The 17,996-nt window shown below is 44.0% G+C and overlaps 1 protein-coding gene across 1 annotated transcript in view; it reads left to right on the top strand.

Moving 5' to 3' along the window:
- Positions 1-3,030: 3,030 nt before the first annotated feature.
- Positions 3,031-17,996, top strand: part of MAPKAPK3 (MAPK activated protein kinase 3) — an 83,947-nt gene continuing 68,981 nt past the window's right edge. The window contains exons 1-2 of the mRNA XM_066614712.1: positions 3,031-3,220; positions 5,148-5,507. Of these exons, the coding sequence (XP_066470809.1) occupies positions 5,283-5,507 (225 nt within the window). The 5' untranslated portion in view covers positions 3,031-3,220; positions 5,148-5,282. The remainder of the gene's footprint in view (positions 3,221-5,147; positions 5,508-17,996) is intronic.

Here is a 17,996-nt window from a genome sequence, read left to right on the forward strand (position 1 = left end):
CACCAACCAAAGCTGGGCAAAAGCACTCCTGGATGTGGCTGCCCCCTGCCCCCTAGGAACAGTGTCAGGTCTAGTACCACCCACAAACTGTGCATCTGCTTTTCCAGGCGTACAGCCCCATCAAGCTCAACTCCTATTCTAGGGTCAGCTCTCCTACTTACTTATCAGCACCTCTGTCTTGCTTGGATTGGGTTTCAACTTGTCCATATCTACCCTATCACAGCCTCCAAGCACATTCAGAACATTCACTGATTCCCTGGGATCAGATGACATACTAAGGTGGCATTGAGCGTCATTCACATACTGACACTGCAGCTCAAATCCCCCGACAATGTCTCCTAATGGTTTCATGTAGATGTTAAACAAAAGAGGCATAACAGAACTCTACAGGACCCTATGAGCCAAGCTGTAATCCCCTATCAAAATCTTCTGAATTCCCCCCCCCCCCCATAGAACTGGAACCAACACAGTTTTGCAACTCCAAATCCTAAACCAAGAAGCAGTCCAGAAGGATGCTATGGCTAATGATATCAAACGCCACTGTCCCCTGTGGAAGTCAGAAACTATGACTCTAAATCCCACCAAACAGTGGTCTGTCCAGGACAATGGAATCATCATAACTAGCCAACCCACTGCTGGGAGAGATCACCTTCTCCCACCTTGTCCAACCACATCTTGGTGATGCACGCCAGTTTGGTCTGCTCATGCAGGAGATGATGCTGGATGTCTGTGGCTTTACCATTTACCAACCTGGCATTTAGCAGCATCTTACAATCATGTAAAGCTTTTTCTACACTCACTAACAGTTGCTGTGGAAACAGTAACTTTTATGTCTTCACTGAACATTTAAACCCCCAAACAAAATGTTGCACTCTTTATTTTGCAGAGAACTGAGAGTGTGTCTTGATTAATCAGTGTAACTAGCCAGTTAATGGCTTTGGTAGAGATTAAAAATACCACTCAAATTAATCCCCAGTGGCTTTTTCTGCATTTTGGGGAGAGCCTGATTTCAGGGCAGTGTGCTCTTGGTGCAGGCAGTAGCAGATCTACTTAGGGAAAGAGGAGACTCACCTGGGGTGGAGGTGACTTGTGGAAGGCATCACTTGGGTTGCACTGACTTTCTGTAATAGATCAATTACTGTAATAGATCAATCATATCAATTATTAATAGTTCAATAGATTGAACTCCTGGTAGGTTCAATCAATTGCTTAATATAGCACAGTTCATTACCTCAAATGTGGTTGTTCTTTACAATTACAAGTAGCATGCTCATTGCCTGTCCAATAACCACTACTATGTGGATAAATCTGAGTATTACAGAAGAATGTCAACATTAGTAAACAGTATTGCAACACTATTTGTGGGACCTAGCAGGAGTTTGTAAGTGATGTTAGGGCATATTGTGGAGGATACTTTCTCCATGGCCAACACTAAGGTCAACAGAAGCAGTTGTTCCAGGCAGCAGATCAGTACTTGCCGCCACTGCTCCTCCCAATCCCTGGATTGGAAAAAGAAGAAGGGGACAGAGAGGAAGAGGAAATATGAAGAGGAGAAGAATGCTGAGCTAGAACACTGGAGAGTGGGAAGAGCAGAGGCTGGTATGTCACTGGGTAAGGGGGCAGCATTTGGCATGTTGCCCCTGACAGTCTGAAAGTCTTGGACCAGCCCTGCATCTGGGAATATGCATAGATAGGCACCTTCTGGAAAGGCAGCATTACTTAAACTGCCTTAACCCATTTCTGCCCAGCCCACAGCTGTACACATTTCAGCCCTGTTGCATATATGCAACATTGGTCAGAAATGGCTTAACAGTTTCCCACTGCAAGATGCCCTGTTGCTTTAACACACATTCGATGCAGCCTTGAGGCGTCGGAGCATTTTTGTCTTCTGCTGCATGTCACCATTTTGTGTTTTCTTGCTTGCACTCTTTTGTTGACTGCACCCTCTTTTCACCAGCAGGTGTTGCCCTGACACCATCGCAGCACCATACTGGAGACAACCCTGTTAGCAGTTGCTCAAACCCAGTCTAGAGGAACAACCCAACCCAGGGTCGTTGCAAGCAGCTTCACCAGAGGGACTCCCAGAGTCGCTTTCCTTCCCCAAACCTTTCAGTCACCCCCTTTGTTTTTATTCTGTTATTTCTCCAGAGGAGGCAAAGGGGTGGCAGGAAAGACCTTCTCAGGGCAACCTCTCCCCGCAGTGAGGCGCTTTGTTCTGTGCACAGGCACTGCTGGAGAGGCAGCTGAGCCCTGCAACAAAGCCACAGCCATTCCTCCCCTCCCCTCCCCCCACAGCATGATTCACCCTGACCGGCTATGATCCTATGCACACTTACTAGGGAGTAAGCCCCATTGACTATAATCGGGCTTACTTCTAGTAGACAGGCACAGGATTAGGCTCAGAGGCTGCAATCCTATCCACTCTTACTGGGGAGTAAGCCCCATTGACTCTAATGGGGCTTACTTCTGAGTAGACAGGCACAGGATTGGGCTCAGAGGCGTTAAGGGCGAGGGAAGCAAGTTTTCCCCTCCGGGAAAAAAAGCGCCTTGCAAGCCTATCCTAAGCGGGTCTCCTCAGAAGCAAGTCCCATTATGCCCAGTGGGGCCTGCTCCCAGGGCGAGAGAGCTGTAGCCAGGAGAATGTCTCAGCACGAAGCGGTGCGGCCTCTCGCGCGCGCCCGCACAGACTGCTGCCGGTGGCCAAGGAGGCCCGCCGCGAGTCGGCTTCCCGGCGCTGTGCGAGGCGCTGTGCGAGGCCCAGCCAGGCCCGGCTTCCCGCCCTGCATCAGGAGGCTGGAGAGACCCGCTCGGCCGGCACCGGCGGGCCCTGAGAGGCAGAGCGCCGCGCCGCGCCGCGCCCAGCCCAGCTCGCTCTCCCTCCTCCCGCCTCCACAAAGCCTCGCTCTTGCACGGCCCGGCTCCGTCCCGCCCACCGCCGCCGCCTTGCACTGCCCTCCCCGTTTGCGGCCAGGTGTCCCGGAGCACGTGCTCCTGCTCCTCCCTCCGTTCTTCCTTCCCGACGGGACTCAGCGCCGGGACCGGGCTGGGCAGCCACGGGGGAGTCGCATGAAGCGCCCCCTGAGCCTGTGCTAGCGCTTGGGGAAGGGCTGGGCTGGGCTCCGATCCGCTCTATGGCCCCTGCTGCCCCCTTCCTTTCCCTGCCCGGCGCTTGCGGGAGCAGCAGCAGAGTGACCACCTGCGAGGAGCGCGCCCAGCGCAGGTAACAGCCAGGCGCCCCCTGCGGAAGCCTCACCTGCTCAGGTGTCCCCTCCCGGGTGCACCTGGGGATCCTCTTTGCTACACTGTGAGGCTTGGGGTAGGAGGCTCTTTGCTCTGAGAGGGGCGGGTGGCTACGTCCCCCCCCCCCCCGCCTTGGTCCACAGGTGAGCTGCCCACAGGTAAGGAGCCAGCCTAGGAAAGTTGAGCCTCCTGCAGGGACAGCAATTGGTTGTTGAGCCTCCTGCAGTTGAGCCTCCTGCAGGGACAGCAATTGGAGTTGGCACTCCTGGGTTGAGGGTTGCCAACTTCAAGCCATGAGAGCAGTTTCTGGTTCTTTAGGACAGGGGTGGGCAAACTTTCAGCTTTAGGGCTCCTGGACCTTTAGCTATTGTGTAGGAGAGAGAATTTCAGCAGGTGCAGCTTCTCATCTGAGAGATGACAAGGAGATCTGCACCTGTTGAACTTCCCTCTCCTATACAATTGTTAAGGGTCCAGGATCCCTAAAGCTGAAAGTTTGCCCACCCCTGCTTTAGGAGTTGCCTAGAAGGGAAAGGTCCACCAGGTGTAGCTTCTCCCACCTGTGCAGTACCAGCCTCAGAAAAGCTGGATGTCTCCCACATAATTCTTCTAGAAGGGAGGAATCTTTGGAGTATCTGAACCCAGCCATTTTGTTTTGCCAGGAAGGGTTGACACCTTGGCTGCCTTCAGAAGGTAGCAAGTCTGGCCCTTCTCAACAACTCTTGTTGTTTTGCTCATGTCGGATAAACAAGGAACAACAAGTGCAGGGCAATGAGACTGAGAATTCTTATTTCCTGTGAATTACACATGATGTGGGAAAATAAAAGGACAGCACAGAGATGTCTGATGAGATCAGCAAAGCCCAGGTGCCCACCTTTTGGGAAATCATCCACAAAGACATCCCAGCTAAGATCATCTTTGAGGATAAGAAGGTGGGCAGGCAGGGGTGGCTGGGCTGTGAAGAAGCACAATGACTGCACCTTATATGGACTTAGGAACTGTTCAGGCAGGATGGGACAAAAGGTTCATGCAGGCAACCTTTCTGGCCTCATCATCAGCCAGTGTCTTTGAAAAACCCTGAATAGGCAACAACACTCCCATGTTTTTTGCCCTATATCTTCTAGTACTTGGAGGTATACTGTCCTCTAAAAGCAACATTAAGGTGAAGTGGCATGTTCAATATTCTCTACGTAAAAAGTGGCACATGGTATGCTGTGGGTTGGCCACCCCTGAATTATGGTATATAAAATTATGTAGGCTTACACAAAAAATGTGAGTGCTAGTCTTCACACAATATATGCATACATGTCCTGAGATCCCAGGAAATTTCCAGCTCCCCTCCTTTAGCTCTCATGCCCAGATATGATGTACCCCCTACCATGGCATGCAGGTGCTTAATTATACCCAGGCCCAGGGTCATAAAGGAAGCCCAGGAGGCAAAGAAGGGCTCCCCCCCCCCATTTTTTTTATCTTGCTTGAAATAATGGTACCAGTTAAAGCATGCTTTAGTATTTTTCTAATGCTAGTTCTTTTGCAAAAGTTTAGTTTACCCAGTATTGCCAACTTTTTTCTGACAAGGTGCCTTTAAAAATTCTGATTTTTGCTGTGATAGCAATTCAACAGGTAAAGTGTTTCTCACATTGTACTTATTGATGTTGAATGCTTCAGTCATTGAATTTCTGCCTGTCATACAACTGTTAAAGGCACAAAAAAAGTTGGCAACCCTGGATCAGCTTGACTGCTGCAGGCATGGCATGCTGTGAGGCCTATAGGTGATTGACATTTTTTTTAGCATTTTGTAAGCCACTTGAGCTATGACACAGAATCAGGGGAGGAAGGTGTATGAGTAATAGTCCATTGTTCCATGCCTTTGTAATTAACTAACATTGTGTTCATTTTTTTTTTAAAAGGAGATCCTCTGCTGAATCCCACAAAATGGACCTGAGCTGCTTGCAGTGTTTGCTTTGATGGGAGTACATTACTGAAGGCAGTACGTTTAGGGAACTTGGCAACTGCTTTTTCTGATCTCTGAGTCTCAACCTGCCATGGAACAAAGTGAGAGTCAACAGGGGCCTCCACTGGAGAGTCAGGAAGACAACAAAAGCAACACAAGACCCTCATCTGGTGGTGCTGCCCCTGTAAAGGGGGAGATAAAGAAACATGCTGTCACAGATGACTACAAAATCTCTAAGAGAGTGCTGGGGTTAGGCATTAATGGCAAAGTACTGGAGTGCTTTCACAAAGTGACAGGGCGGAAATGTGCTTTAAAGGTATGTGTCCATATTTGATTTTGTTGCTGTCATCTTCCCTGTTGAGTCTTGGAAGTTACTGAAGAGTGATTTGGAAATTCAAAACTATGTCTTACCTTATGGCAGTAAGGGCCAAGTTGTTCCAAACCTGTTGGACTACTCCAAGCAGTCCCTGAGTTAGTGTTTTAAAGTACTAATTGTAAAATTGTTTTGCTCCTTTGTGTGGGCTAAACTATATGCTTCCTTCCTCACCCCCCCAGTGAGTCAGTTGGTGATTTGAATACTGATGCTACACTATTTTGAGCCAGGAAAACATTGCCTGTGTTTAGCATTGCAGGAGGTCTGAGCTGTGGAAGCTCACAAGGTGTACTTTTGAAAGCAAGTTAAAGTGGATTGACCTTAAAGCTAATAGTGTTCAACTCCAAGAAGCCCTACCCAACAACTCCCTATTTTATTCAATGGCATGTTGTTATTAATCAAAAAGGCTGAACCCAGTGGCACTATAATTGAGTGCACCCTTCCTTCTTCCTTGTGTCACCTTTTTCCTTGTGCTGGATGAAGCGACTGCTGGCCTTGGTTCCTCTTGCTTGAAAGCCTGGGTGAGGAAGGAAAAGGTGAGATTGTCACAGCTGCCGATATTTTGCAATTGGTTTTCTTCTGTTCTGAAAGTTCTATGTACAAAATAAACACAGTATGTTGTTTTTTTATAACTGTCCCACACTGACCTACTGTAAGAGTAAGCCTGAATGATATGGAGTTGGTAGCTGAAGGTTTGGGGGCTCTTGGTTTAGTTTATATTATGTCAATCCATTTGAAGGGATTTGTTTATCAATCTCTGTAAGATAGCCTAGTAAAGGTCGTTTTAAAAATTGAGAAATTATTTGAGTGGGTGGTGATTAGAATAATGTTTGCATTAATTATTGAGAAAGCAAACATCGTATTAAGTGATGCATGTATATTTGTGGAACTGACAATGATGAAACATGGTCATCAGTAACAAGCTAAGCCAGATCTTTCCAGGGATCATGGGAATAATATCAGAGAGTCCTGTATGCTCTACACCAGCGGTGTCCAAACTTTTTGGCAGGAGGGCCACATCATCTCTCTGATACTGTGTCGGGGGCCAGGAAGAAAAAGAATAAATTTACATTTCAAAGTTGAATAAATGTATATAAATTTACATAAATAAATATATTAGAGATGTAATTTATATGAATGAATGAATGAATGGTCTTGCAATACCTCAAGGCATATAAGGCCTTGCGCAAAGCAAGGCCAGTCTTTCCTTCGCTGCCACTGCTGTATCACAGACATGAAACAGCAAGTAGTGGAGGGAGCCCTTGGTCCACAGCTCACAAGAGAGGTTGAACAGTCACCCTCACACTGAGAGCAGTTACATTGGGTCAGTGCAGACTCCAGCAAGTCTCTGGAGGGCTAAAGGCTCATTGGAGACTGGGGGCTCCCCGTGGGCCTGATTGTGAGTCTCCGAGGGCTGCAAATGACCCCTGGACCGGGGTTTGGGTACCCCTACTCTAGACCAGTGTTTTTCAAACTGTGGGTCGGTACCCACTAAGTGGGTCATGTGCCAATTTCAGGTGGGTCTCCATTTATTTCAATATTTTATTGTTAATATATTAGAGTTGATGCTAACATGGTATGTGACTGCATTTGGGGAAATGTTAGACCTGTACTTTTAACAAGCTACTATGTGTATTCTTTGAACAATGATAGTAAATGGGACTTCCTCCTGGGTAAGTGTGGGTAGGATTGCAGCGTAGGATTGTTAAAAATTTTCCTGCTTGATGATGTCACTTCCGGTCATGACATCACTTCTAAAAAGCTGGTTCCAGTTTCTAAATGTGTGAGAACCACTGCTCTAGACCAGTGGTTCTCAAAGTTGTGGGTCACGACCCACGATTGAAATGTAAAAGGGTCACTTTCTCCTTAAGGGGAGTGGCCCATAAATGAGTGATCTGATGGTGCCACAGCAATCGCAGTGCCACGGACACCCAGGTGTATTTAACCATACCTGGGAAGTCTGTGCAGCCTCCTGGAGGGTCCTGGAAGTTCTCAGCCCCCTCCACTGCCCCAAACAATCCAAAACAGCCATGGTGAGCAAAAGAGAAACAAAACAAACAGAGGTGAGCAAAAAAACATACAAAAAAACCCCAGAAATATTCAATCAGAAATGCAATAAAGCCAAGGGAAAACTTGAAACCAATAGGTTTCACTTCCTACTTGAAAGCAGAGTGTAGAGGTCAGCCAGGTCTCATGGAGAAGGGAATACATAATCAGGGCACTACCACCTAGAAGGCCCTGTCTCACATTTGCATCAGCCATACCTCAGTGATGGGATGTGAAGCAGCACCTGATGATTTCTATAGCATGCAGACAGGTTGATGGGGGTTGCCAGTGTTCCATGGAAGAAGGTGTGGAGAAGACTTTACATGTAAAGGTGCCATGTACTGAGTCAGACTAGTTTGGCATGATCTACGCTGATGGTCAGTGGCTCGTCAAGTTTTAGGAGGGGTTTTCTGTCCTTAACTGGAGATGCCATGAACCTGGGTCCTTTTGTACTCAAATCACCTATTCTTCCGCTGAGCTGAAGAACGGAAAACAGCAAGTTACATTGTAAAGGGGATTATCTTTTTGTACTTTATCCTTATTTGAGCAACAGGAGCCTGTGGCAAGAACAATTGTGTGTACTTTTGTCAGGAAACCCATTTAAAACTGCAGGAGAAAACTCTGATGAATAGTCTCATGCTGATAGCTTCCTTTGGATATTGTAGAAATATATTTGCTTGTTTCTGTTGGAATTTTTTTGAGTATGTATCCCGCTTTACATGGTAAGAAGACATCGACTATGTCTTGTAACCATAATCTGACACATTTAATTGATTTTACGCTATGTTCATGCAGTTCAGCTCTTTATCAAATTGTATTCTCTGGTTATTCTGCAAGCTAGACTTGCATGTGAAGATGCTGAACTGACTCTGAGTGCCAGTGGTCTTTCCAGACATAATATCTTGATTATTTTTAAATAATCACTTGAATCTCATTGATTCTCATCATATGTTGCTTATTGTTTTAGGTATCTGTAGTATAAAAGAATTTGTTCCTTTTTTTGTACTTGGAAAAAATTAAATTACAACTGTAGTCTTATGCACACTTGGGAGTAAGCTTCTTTGAACGCTGTGGGACAGACATGCCCCTGTAGTCACAGGGATTCCATTCTGAGGCTCCTCCTTTCACTTGCCTCAGAATCCATCGCAACCAGGAAGATAATGCATTGTGATGCATTTTGGGGCAACATTGGGGGAAGGGAGGAGCCTCGGAGCTACCAGGAAGAGGCTGTAGGCAACTTGGAAGACTGCCTACAGCCTTGAAAATGCAGCAGTTTAACTGCACAAAGGTAAAAGGAGCTATTTTTAGCATTCACTTTCCTATATGTTTAAAGGGTATCCCTGGTACCTGGTGGAACTGTGGATAACTTAAACTGCGGATACCAGAGTATGTCTGTATGCATGAGATCAGGACATAAGCAGATAGTACAATCTTAGGGAGCAAGTCACTTTAACCCAGGCTTACTTCTGATCAAGGGTTGGATTGCATGGTTGGCATTTGAAATATCATTTTACATCTGAACAAATGCTTTAGATTTATTTTGGGAGATGTTTGCAAACTCAGTGGGATGCAACCCCATAATTACTAATGACATAATGTTTACAAGGTTTTATCTTCAGTTAACATCTAAAGAGACTCAGTTCAAGTTGGATCTCTAGAAAGAGACTGCTGCCTCACTAGTAGCCTCTTCCTGAACTGTATGATTTGAGCCTGCAGTTGGGGATTCACATGAGTTCCCTTCATACCAGACAATCCCTTGCTCATTGTAAACTGTTATATCAAGGGGAAGGGGCCTATCCTCTCAGACATGCCAGTTTTCTCTATGACCCTTGGAGTTCCTGTTGACCCTTTCAGCTAACAGCAACCTCAGGGAAATGATTTAGATCAGAAAAATGGCGCAAAGGGAAGAATTAAGACCCACTCCCACAGCACTGTTGTTCCTATCAGTTTTGAAACTCTCCCCCACCCCCTGCTGCTTAAAAGTAAAAAACTTGGGAGATCCCATCATGGATTTTCCATGTAACTTATTGTTGAATAACCAGCCTAAAGTAAGGCCCAGACCAAATGTGCAAAAACCCATTTGGAAATAATCATTTCCCCCAAATGCAGCACAGGTCTGGATAACAAACCCATGTGTGTTTATCTGTGCATTTTTTTCCATAGAAAAAGGACATTTTCCACTTCTTAATCTGTGAGTTTGGAGTTGACCACGTGTTTTGAATGCCTGGTTGGAAACTCATGGTTGTCTGATATTCATGAGGTTTGTGTTCTCAGAGGATGTGAGGCAAAGGATGATTGACAGCACTGGATGAGGGACTAGCATGGTTTTTCCATGGATAAACCCCCAGATTGGTGTGAATATGTGTTTGCAAATCCCATGTGAGTTGACACTCATGGATGTGATTTGCCCACAGATGTACTGCGCAATTGATCTGTGCCCAGATTCATACCTCAAATAGGAAGCACATAGGAACATTAAAAGGAGACTCAATTTGTAACAAACTTGGAGGTCCCGGTGATATTCATGTGGCTTATGTCCATGTAAACATTCTAAGGAGGAAGATGAAAATGTTTGTTTTTTGCTGGAAGTATTTCATTCTAGTAGCCCCATTCTCACTTTCATCATCACTTCTTTATTACATTGCCTCCCTTTTGTTAAAGAACAGTTTACGTCCCCTTTTCCCATCCTTTTTTAAAACCTCAGATATGTCAGTGCCTTAAGCTGGAATTCTTCTGCAGTTGTGTTTAGATGCAGCTTCTTGGAATCCTGGCTGCATGGTCTACCGCTGAACTGGAAGAGTGGGTAGCATTAAAAAATAGGGACAAGGTTGCATGAGTTTTGACCCTCGCATGAATTATGCTATCTGGGCAGTGTATGGAAATTTCCCAATCTGACATTCTGGCTAGTTTTTCATGTTACAGCAAATGGGGAGCCCTGCATTACTATTCTGAGTTGACCACATTTTCTGTGTTCAGGGAATTCACAATATCTGTTGAATATCTCCATGAATACTATTCAAATGTTACAGAAAAGGATGCAGTCAACATAAAAGGTATATGTACCTGCAGTAATGTGTGAGCTGGTACTTTAGCTTAAATGTTTGGCAGAATTTCTGATTTTGAGTATTTCGGAAATAAACTGCTAAAGGAGGCTGTAGCATCCTTTTCCTTGGAGCTTTCCAGAAATGTTTGGAAAAGTATCATGAATACTTTAGGTAAGGTTTACCTAGGACAAGAATTGAACTAGATTATATGTTCAGTCCCTTCAGTCATTTCGTTCTCTGTTATGTAAACTGACAGTCTAAAGCAGGGTTTGGTAACCTTCTTCCACATAGGGACCAGACATTGGGTCTGTCGGTAGTAAGAATGCATGTGCAAACTTCCCAATTAGGCTATAGAGCGGAAAAAAAAATATGGGTAAGGCATGGAGAGACTTTTGTCCAGACAGAGAATAACACTCAAAGGACTCAAACACTCAAATAACACTTCTGCCCTTGGTCTACTTCCACTGTAAGCCTTACAGAGATAGAATTACAAACGTGAATTCTTTCTTAAGGCCACTAAAGGCTGGATGAATATATCTTGTTTGGACTACGGGCCAGGTAGTTTTGGGTGAGGGCCAAATCCAGTCTGCAAGCCGTAAGTAGCCTACCCCTAATCTAAAGGATGTTGGTTTACAGAAAATGGCATCAACTACCAAACAGTGGGAGCCACCAGTCCTTTATCATACTTTTGCTATTGGTATTGTTGATTTATTGTGTGTTGGTTGAATTTTTGGCGATTTGATTTGTTGTTTTTTGTGATGTTAACTGCCTTGTGCACCTCTCTAAGGTGAAAGTGTGAGATATAATTAAAAATAATACTTGTAAACGTAGGCATGTGTATCTAACATTTTTAGCATTTGAGGAATAAATGTGAGTTTTTGAAAGTAGTATGTTTACAGATTGGTCCTCCTTATCCATGGATTTGGGACTCGCAGATTTGACCCACTGCAGGTTCCAACCAGGAGGCTGACCTCTATCTCCTGGATATGACTGGAAGACACAAAGCTCCTCCAGTCTGCACCGGCAGAATAGCTGGCACAGACTGGAAGACACTACCTCCCAGGTATGACTGGAAGACTGTAAGTCACGCCTGGGAGGTGGTACCCTCCAGTCTGCACCAGCTATTTTGCCGGTGCAAACTGGGGGAGCTTTGTGTCAGACTTTTCAGTCCGACACGGAGCAGAGGATCCAGCGGAGGCCTCCGCCAGTCCCTACCTCTCCCAGGCCCAATTCTCTCCTTCCAGGCCCAATTCTCCCCACCTTCCCCCCTTGCCCTGAAAAGCCTTACCTCTGGCCAGTGCTGCAGGAGCACCAGCCAGCAGTCCCTGCTGTGCTGGGGCTTGGTGCTGACTGGCGCTGGCCCAGTGCTGGCATTCCTTACTCCCAAGGTTCCATAAACATGCTTTACAGCACGTTTATGACAGCCCCGCTGGTGGTATGTATGTACCGCCGGCAATGAAGAGGTCAGGACTGGGCTCTAAATTAGTTAATCCTCACATTTCTTTTACTTTTGTTTTGGGGCTTCAGAATAGGGCCACTCTTGACCCATTTTTGCCTGGCCCACGAGTGTACACATTTGGTCCCTGTTGCTTATATGCAATGTTGAGCAAAAACGGCTTAAGTGTTTTCTTCATAGTATCTCTTCCTAATCTTACTCTAGTTGTTTTTTTTTACTTTAAAATAAAAATGGAAGACCTTAACTTGCTGTTTTTTTAACTTGACTTGTTGTCCAAAAATGAAATAAAGTGTTCCTGAAAGCAAATCTTTAGAAAATGGCATTTCCAAACCAAGAACAGAAACAGTAACCAAGAACGTGTATTCAGAAGGCAGGGATGGGATTCCATTTATTTGTAAGGGGACAGTGTGTAAACTTTATACAGAATCAGATATTTTGCATTAATCTCTTTTATGAGCTCCTATTGTCAAGATGGCTTCTGTTGCAAGACTGCTGATTCACAACAGACTTTCGGCATCATCAGGCTCTCCCCATCAAAGCATTTCTAGACTTGGCAGATGGCTTCTCTTTGCCAGCAAGCTTTATTTCTCTGTGGGAACAAAACTGGAATAGTCTGGATCTGAACAGATTACTCAATGGAAAGAATTTTTACTTGCTGCAAAAGGTCTTTAACAGGAAGAAAGTCTTATCCACAGAGTTTTGTGTCATTCATGTGCTGTGCACTGTAATTGCGAAGTCTGTTTTTTTTTGTAGTTCTTGTAAGTAGAACTACTTAAAATGTTCACTAATCATTTTCGTCTGGGAATGTAAAATGTAGCCTCCCCAAAGACATTGTAGGAGCTTTATAGTAGCTTTGGTTATTTTTTCAAAGTGTTAAATGATTTGATTTACTCTGCTTAGCTTAGCGGTTTTCTAAGCTCTTCTTATAAGGGCTGTCAACGTTGTTTCTGTTTGATTGAAATGCCACACAGACTGCTGTCTTGGGTTTAGAAGACCCAAACTGGTTACTTGTTTGTAAGCCAAAATTGAGTGGCAATATTTCCAAATGGATGGAATGCATGAATTTAAAATGATGAAGTAAACATGGCTGATGCATGACATCCATGCATCCCCAGTAGTTCTCATGCAGCCTATTCTTCAATAGCTTCTTTAACGTTGTTCAGTTGTCCTATGAGATTGCAGTGGGAAAAAATTACATTTTTTGTTTTAGTGTTTTCAAGAGACATGGGGGGAGAGATATCCAAAACCTTGAGGCAGCCACTGAGTATGCCGTGTCTTATGTGAGCAGCAGATTTTAGTGGTCCTTGAGATGTCTATGGCTTTTCTGCTATGCAAAAGGATACTCTCCATTTGGATTTATGAAACACTCAAGAACATCTAATCTGACCCTGAGTGTTCATGGGTGTTTCTGGATGCCTTTCTAACAGAATTATGTAAGAGAGCTCAAGCAGATAGCTGCTAACTCATCAAATTGCAAAGTTGAAATGCAAGATTTGGGGGAGGCGGGGAGGGTGAGTGCTGTATAACTATAGGCTATCTTTATAAAACAAGCCATACAGCTGCTCCCTTAGTGTTCTCTTTCAATCGCCAAAAACCTGAAACAGGTTTACCCAGATCTGTGCATTAATCAAAGCCTCAGGGAGATCAAAGTATTTTACTAGAACTTTGAACATACTGTATTTGGAATGGTTATGTGTGAAGTTTAGCTCTGTCTATCCATCTATCAGACCAGAACTTAATTCTCTTAGAGCCCAATCCTAACCAATTTTCCATCACCAATGCAGCTGCAATGCAGCCCTGAAGTAGTGGAACAAATGTTCCCTTACCTTGAGGAGGCCTCAGTGACTACTCTTCCACTGCAGAATGCAGTGCACACCTCATTGGCTTGTCTGCATCAGTACTGGAAGGTTGGATAGAATTGGGCCCTTAGTTATAAAAGGGATAAATTACACATTACATCAAGAAATCCAGGATACTGTAGTGAGGGGTGGATGTGACCTTTTGTGTTAAATACCTAAATGCAGCTGTGCCATTCTCTAGTCAAATTAGTGGCCCCTCCCACTATAATGCCATTTAAAATTAAGAACCTTGGGAGAATAGTTACTGTGCTACTGGTGTAATATATAGTTTGTCTCTGAGACACACATCCATCTCCAGTTATCTCTGATGGCACCCAGTGATTGAGGGTATCATGGGACACTGCAATCTAATATCAATTGGGTAGCAGAAGCATGAGGGACAAGCATTTTCTCTGTCCTTGTTTGTAAGTTGCAAATGTTACCATGGGATTCTCACCCTCGATAACTTGGATGTTGGAGATCAGCTCTGGAACAATTATAGAATGACCGAAGCAGTTTTCTTTGTTTGTTAGATGAGATAATTGCTTATGATTATACTTAATAGTAGAAAAGAATACAAGTGGAACATATAAATAAGACTTCTTCAACAATGTAATTATATTTTTTGGGTGGGTAGTCACCGAATGTCAAGGTGCTAAGCTAAGTATTCTCATGCGAAAGAATATTACACATATTTTATTTAATAATCTTATTTAATATGTAATGTGTTTAATATTAAGTATTTATGTAAGTGATTATTTGTATTTACGAGTAGAATTTTAGCCTGAACCGTACATTGAAAATGACAGTGCTTGCTGTCAAGATGTCTCTCAGATGGTGGTAGTTCTTTGCATTAATGGGGTACATGCATGACTGCTCAGTCAGTGCTTTTGGCATGGTAAGTTGTCATTCTGGCTGAATTGAATGCTGTAACTCCTACATGGAAGCTATCAAAGAGTATACTTGTTGGAAGGTGTCATGTCTGAAAGGCTTCTTCCTCATGTACTGACTTGTATATCTGTTTATGTCTGAATGCCAGAGCAGCCTCAACCTGGGATGTATAGTGCAGGTGATCAGATATTGCATGCATATCTGATTGGTACATAGAGTAAGACCACTTAAAAATTATACTGTGATATGGAACGCTAGCACAGGTAAATGCTTTTAAGTGGTTTCCATATTAGGTTGCAATGTTTCACTGGGTCCTCCACATTGGTTTACAGTCAGATCATATCGCCAGGCAGCACCAGTCTCTTACACACTACCCTGGCAATGGCCTTTGCAAACATGCCATAAGGCCCGCTGCTGTGGCCAGGAGAGGAATGGTACCAGGGGATCAGCTCTAGTTGGCCCTGGGCTCTGCAACAGTGTGATGACCCCCCAGGAACCATCTGGGTTGGGGGAAGACAGGGAGGGGGTAAAACTGGGCAGGGTGAGAGTGACCCCAGAGGTGGTTCTGCCCCGGAAGGCGGTGGGGACGGCAGCAGAGGCTGCCACTGAATCCTACCCCCCCCCCCCGAGCTTTGGAGCCCTACACAGGTCTCTTCAGTTCTGTATCAGCTAAATAGCTGACTCGGATCTGAATAGGTCCATAGGGGCTTCTGGGGCCCCATACAGGGGTCTATGTTCCCTTACCCTGAGACCTCCAGCTGCCTTCTTGCCCCTGCAGGATACAGCAGCAGTCACTTTGGCCTCACTATACTATAGGGTGGCAGTCAGCATAGGATTGAGCTGTTTGTTTCCTGCCTCTTATACCTGTTTTGTAGCCCCTTGGATTGAGAGTTTGGCTTTTATGTGCCCAGTGAAGATGGAACAAAGTAATGGACTCTTTACTTGGTTGGAAATTCATTTGGGGTGTAGTCTTTCGGTGATGGAATATACAAACTATCTGAATCATGGTATTTTGCACAGATTTACTAAGTATTTAAGATGATTCAAAGCTCTCTCAATGAGATTAAGCTGTAACTCTTGGATTTTAATACTCCGTAACTGTACAGTGAAAGTACTGTAGTTCAGCATGCAGATTAGCCTCACTGGTCCCATAATTTGAGACCTGACAATGTGGCAGCTCATGCAGGAACTTTAAACAAATTATTCTTAGGGATTCCTAGCAATGAGAGAAGTGGCAAACATGCACACAACATTTTGTTTAATGTTGTGGCAGAATGTCCACAAATTATTATATACTTAAAACATAACGAGCAAGGTGTACAAATGGCAAAATTTCCTTTAAAATGTGGGCTCTCCGATATTCTTTGCATAAACAAAGATATACTTGAGTGTTTTTCCCTCCTGCAACAGCTGATTATGCATAATATATAGTCCTTGTTTAAATGGGCAGGGAATCCTTGAGTGCTCTTATTAACAAATACTAGTTACCTCAGGAGACTTTCACAATACTATTTGCTTGCAGTAAGCGTCATTTCTACATATTCAAGATGTAACCCATGCTACAATTTACGTCATTGGGTATCCTGAAATGGAACGGAAACAAGGCAAGAACATCTAATTAAAGAGGACTCTCTTATTCATTCTCTGACTAACCCCCGGAATGTATGTATAGATCAGAAATTCAAGCTCAGGAAAGTTGTCTTCTTCAGGACAGCTGATAACTGACCTTAGGATAGGATAGCTAGAGCAAGTTCATAGCTGTCAATATAAAATTTGGCAGATTAATCTATGCTTTCCCCCCAAGAATATGGTTTCTCTCGACTCTTTTTTTGAAATTTAAGTAACATTGCAAGCAGGACCTGATCTCGGAGGCAAGTAATCTTTGACGTACTTGATTGCATTTATCCAAGGGTGACCCTTATAATAGGCTATTAAAACATGCAAGGAAGGCTACCGTCCTTGGAGAAACTGGAAAGAAACTAATGATTTTGCAGAGATGTTTTCTTGTAGGAAACATTCTTGTATTTGTACTGAAAATATTGAATATTGGTATTCTAGGTATATTTAGGAATTAGGATCCAGCTGACCTATTTATTTACTTGTACTGACCTAATGATCCCTAACCTATCGCATTGTAAGACTGCAAACAGCAGAAGTGGAAGAAAAGATGCACTGAAGCCCTGAAAAAGCAATGTGATAATATTTACTAGCATGAGACCACAGCATGCTGGTTCCTGGGTATGACTCTTGTACACATAACACCAAAATGTTCACAATAAACAGCTAGCTACTCAAACACCTATGCTATGCACAGCCTTCATAGAGCCTGAAGGTGCAGGAGTTCATTTTAAGTAGTGGCGCTATGGAGATGTGTAGTGTGTATTCAAAATACCACCAGGATTAACTTGGTCATATTGATGGTGTACAGATATTGAATCTTCTTTTACATGCTTATTGAGAAAAAAAAATGTGTGTGTATCCTTGTACCTTCATATTTAAATCCTAATTTTTTTCTTTCAGAATCCATTTCTCACAGGGCTTTAGAGATTCCGGTTTCCCACATGTTGCTTTCAGTCAATGTGGCTTTGTCAAAAGCAGTCTGGTTGCCACAGCAACAGAGCTGTTAACACTAAAGATGTCATTGCTTGGAGGTAGGGGGAAGGGGGATGGGTTTCTCTGGCTCAGCTGTGCCTCTGCAGCAGAAGCCCCTATTGCAGCCACATTACAGTACAAGGTCTCCTTTGTCTCTCAGTAAAAGCCTTTTATATATATTTTCCCCTTCTCCTTCCTTTCAGATCAATTTGCAGTCACACTTTGACACTTATGTTTGGGGGAAGGGTGAGGACTAGGCACTGGCTTGATGTACTAAATCTTCCTGTACTCTCATACAGACTTACTCCTTGAGGATGCTTCTCTTTTCTGACCAAATGGGAGTGTCTATGTAAATATTAATCATGTTTAACATTTGTATAGACATTCTCACTGTTTGAAGCACTTCAGTTGTATTATTATCCCCATATTGCAGTTGAGGAGCTAAGATTGTCCTCCTTGTGAACTCACAAAAGAGGTAAGGTTTTAACCAGGGAAGTGCTAATTTGTAACTCAGACCAGTGGTTATCAAACTTCCCAGCACTGTGACCTACCTTGTCTTTCATGG

The sequence above is a fragment of the Tiliqua scincoides genome, chromosome 2 (assembly GCF_035046505.1).
Source record: "Tiliqua scincoides isolate rTilSci1 chromosome 2, rTilSci1.hap2, whole genome shotgun sequence".
Lineage (NCBI taxonomy): Eukaryota > Metazoa > Chordata > Lepidosauria > Squamata > Scincidae > Tiliqua > Tiliqua scincoides.